The sequence below is a fragment of the Patiria miniata genome, unplaced genomic scaffold (assembly GCF_015706575.1).
Source record: "Patiria miniata isolate m_02_andy unplaced genomic scaffold, ASM1570657v1 HiC_scaffold_13, whole genome shotgun sequence".
NCBI lineage: Eukaryota > Metazoa > Echinodermata > Asteroidea > Valvatida > Asterinidae > Patiria > Patiria miniata.
This window is the reverse complement of record NW_024037051.1, coordinates 3,997,858-4,001,573: the sequence shown is the minus strand read 5'-3', so window position 1 is coordinate 4,001,573 and position 3,716 is coordinate 3,997,858. Positions and strand designations below refer to the sequence as shown.

General features: G+C 40.9%; 1 protein-coding gene across 1 annotated transcript; it reads right to left on the bottom strand.

Moving 5' to 3' along the window:
• Nucleotides 1–274: 274 nt before the first annotated feature.
• LOC119721520 lies at nt 275–3,200 on the bottom strand. Its single transcript, XM_038191597.1, has 3 exons — nt 2,966–3,200; nt 1,774–1,936; nt 275–1,194 (listed from the first exon to the last, which is right to left on the bottom strand). Exons 1-3 carry the CDS (start codon nt 3,198–3,200, stop codon nt 495–497), a joined length of 1,098 nt encoding a protein of 365 aa, XP_038047525.1. The 3' UTR covers nt 275–494.
• Nucleotides 3,201–3,716: the final 516 nt, after the last annotated feature.

Sequence of the window (3,716 nt, the reverse complement as noted above, 5' to 3'; positions counted from 1 at the left end):
TCTATTTTCAGACGTATACAATCGAAATATCATAACAACAAATACCATCGTACAAATTATTTTTTGTATCTGATGCGAATCCGTATACACATACATGTTCGTACATGTATTCATCTTAAATATTATTTCACCTCCGTGTTTATATAGATACAATGAGCAAAGCGTAGGATTATATTACATTGTATATTGGAGCAAATATAATAGGAAGGTTTTATGAACCAATCTACCTTTAAAAACAAAAAATAAGTATCAGAAAAACAACAAAAGGATGTACATGTACTCTGCCAATTCACACGTTATTTTCTAGCCTACATATGAAACAATTATGTGAAAGTCTACAGAATAAACAAAGTGTATCAACGAATAATTATAGAAAAATCCGTCTGGTTTTATTTTGGCTGAGAAATTATTAAATCGTTCGCATTTAAGTCGACTTTTCGATTCAGAACTGAACCCCATTGGGGTATTTCATGACATACAATGTGAACAGTTTATTAATATCCGTAAGGTATGGTGTCGTAATTCTCCAAGGGTACACGTTTAGTGTAAACAACCTGGTAATGTTTCTTCGCTTCTTTGGTTTCAATGTTTATGGTTTTCTTGTTTCGCGATATTTTGTACGGATCTGTCACCTGTACTCTCTTTGGACCCTCATTGCGTACCATTTGGGACACGGTGTCAAAATTAACAAGGAACTGGTTCCTATAATTCAAGGTAATACCTCGCACCTTACAGTGAGTCAGGTAACCGCCCTTGTCTGGCCGGGCTAATTTGTAAGCATAATTTTTGGGCCCACCCGATACAAATGAAACAATGTGATTGTCCGATTCTAATTCGTTCGTTAGTTCCCCAAGAAAGTCACCAGTTTCGGGCTCCCATTCACCATCACGACTGACGTATATTACACTGTCGGTGTCATAATACAATACTCGCTGGTCGAGTTTCTCCAACACTTCGTACAGTTTAAGACGAGCCTGGCAGGTCGTGTATGCGGCCAATATCACATTGGTCCTTCCTGATGACTCCACGAACTCTCCTGTGTTTTGCCACTGGACCTCCACCATCTCGTCATTGACAAAGTTCACGCCCTGTATCTCAAGACCATCGCGTGTCATCATGTCCAAGTATTCGGTAGGGTCCTTCACGTACGTAGTCTTGCTCATGTTGGGCCTCTGACCAAACTTGCCCCAGAAACTAAAAGAATGGAGGGGGAAAAAAGAAAAAAATCATTAGTAACAACTGGTTGTATATCAGGACAAAAAAAAAAAAACCCAAAACATTGTTATAAGTTTACATTGATGTGACCACATGACTTTTGTGTTCAACCTGATATTCAATATATATGGGGCAAGCCCACTCTTAAAAGTAAGAGTGTTACCGTTTTGTGTAAATAATAGCTGCGCTTGTTCGTGCATGGACTATGTGTTGCCATAATTACAACGATAATCGATTCTCACATTTCTTAATGATTCAAAAGCTCTTCCGGAAATTTAAAAAACCTTCTTTTTTTTATACTCAAATGTGCACTCTGTATATCTGTTTGAAGGTTAACATTTTGTTTTCCCTTAAATTATTTAATAAAGCAATTGTTTTCAGGGGGAGTTCGAACAAATTGAAATGAGATACACCTTGGATTGTTGTTCGTGACAAAATAAATAATGTTATGGAAGGTTGAGAGGTGTCGCCAGAAAAGTAAAGTATTCTACGCAAACGAATGAACATCGTGGTAAAATGTGCATGAGTAAAAATAATACATGTATATGTCTCGCCTACCTGTTAAGCATGAGTTTGGCAATGGCCCTCAGTCCCGGGTTTTTCTTGATCTTGTCCCACTCTAGATGAATTCCTTCTTTGTCCAAATATTGCTGAATGTACTGGTGCTTTTGTTCGTCGCTCTGACACCAGCTCGGCCAATCACTGGCTTCTTGCTTCAGCTCTGGTCACTCAAGGTAATGTTAAGGTAAACAGCTGCAGGCATACTTCAGTACACTTCTACATTCCTGCAATTGTAGTTCAATAATGACTCTAACAAAATGATTGAAATAAATGTCTCACAGTATACCTCAATATACTCTTGGCGATTTTGGCCATTCACTATCTTCCAGGCAAAGGAAGTCGGGTCCATTGAGCCATCGCTTGTTAGTAAGCAGCTCCTCAGCTGTTTGTCCTCTTGTAACATCATCGGCAGGATTAAGCCTAGATTCAACATGATACCGTTGACTTGGTGACGACCCTTTGTTGATAACTGCAACTCTATTTGCCATGAAAGTAAAAAACTGTCGCTCCTCATTCTTCCCATACTGCAGTACTATGGTGCTGTCCGTCCAAAATACTGAATCCTCTAATGGCACATCTAACTCTCTACGAACCATAGCATCACGTTTGACGGACTGTCGCACCCATCAATTCCAGCCTGGGTATGGTCATCTTTTTAAGGGGGCTAGATGTGACTTGGCCAAAAGAAGGCAAGACCGATTGTCGCCTTCCAAGTTTGTCATACGCAAGTAGGTTGTCGCTCCGTAAGCTACTTCTGAATCATCCGAGAAATGGTGCAGTTGATATTTAACTACCTCTCCAAAACCATGAGGCTTTATACTCCTGTTCACCCTGAACTGTTTTATCTCTGGTAGTGCTTGTTTCCACTGTTGCCAACTGTCGCGGTGCTCTGATGGAAGTGGCTCATCCCAGGTTAGCTTTCTGCGTCAATGGCTTGTCGCTGGGACTGATTTTATAGCCAAAACAGTCCAGTTCAACGTCCCACTGCATTTTTAGTTCAGATCGAGCTCCCTGACATCCTTCGCTCTCTCTTCCATGGGGAAGGACGCAAGAACTTGTGGGCTACTGTTTACCCACTTTGTCAACCTAAAACCTCCTCTAGCTAGAAGACTTTGGAGTTCCTGTGCCAGCTGACTTCCTTTCTCTTCACTGGCGACAGATTTCAACCAGTCGTCTACGTAAAACTTACGCATGACTGTGTCGACTGCGTCGGGTTGGAAGTCCGCTCGATTATCCTCAGCGGTACGTTGCAGAGCGAAGGTGCAACAGCTTGGACTCCATGTACCGCCGAAGGAGTGTACAGTCATCCTATACACACTCGGCTGTCGAGAGCTGTCACCATCAGACCACCACGAATATCTCAAGACATCTCGCTCTTCATGAGTGACTTTGACCTGATGGAACATGGCTTGGACATCAGCCATAAGTGCCACATGACTTGATAGAGCATGTCTTCCTCTATCAGAATCTACTAAAAATCAATTGGGTTCTTTAAAACTTTCAACTTTATGACTATTTTTGTTCAGTTGGTAGGTTACAAATGAGTCAATTTATAGACTTTACATTAGAAATCCACCAACACAACTTACTATTCTGTTTCTAAAGCTACTTATATTAATCTTGGTTTGGGAATTTCTCATGTTTAGGGCTGGTGAGGTCTAACCAGACTCATAATATAAATTATCAGCAGTGGCGCAACTAGGATTTGGCTTTTGGGCTAATAATTTGTTTGTTTTCAAATTTCTGTAGAAGATTAAAAATAAAAGTGACCCAAAAATCCCCCCCCCCCCCCGGTGCCACTGATAATTAGTTATCCCACGAGCGCGCTTGGAAAATGAAACAATGCAATGATGCTGTGACCCATTTGCCACCCGACACACTACATTATTCCGTGTTCCACGAGTGCAAGTGGGCTAACAAATATCTTCAAGCAAACTTGA

Excerpts from the sequence above, each read along its gene's own strand:
- LOC119721520 (XM_038191597.1), bottom strand. The coding sequence starts at position 3,200 with ATGGCTGATGTCCAAGCCATGTTCCATCAGGTCAAAGTCACTCATGAA. Across the intron at positions 1,937-2,965 it reads CGCAGTCGACACAGTCATGC|AGCTGAAGCAAGAAGCCAGT; the intron begins GTAAGTTTTACG and ends TTGAGTGACCAG. Across the intron at positions 1,195-1,773 it reads GCCAAACTCATGCTTAACAG|TTTCTGGGGCAAGTTTGGTC; the intron begins GTAGGCGAGACA and ends CCATTCTTTTAG.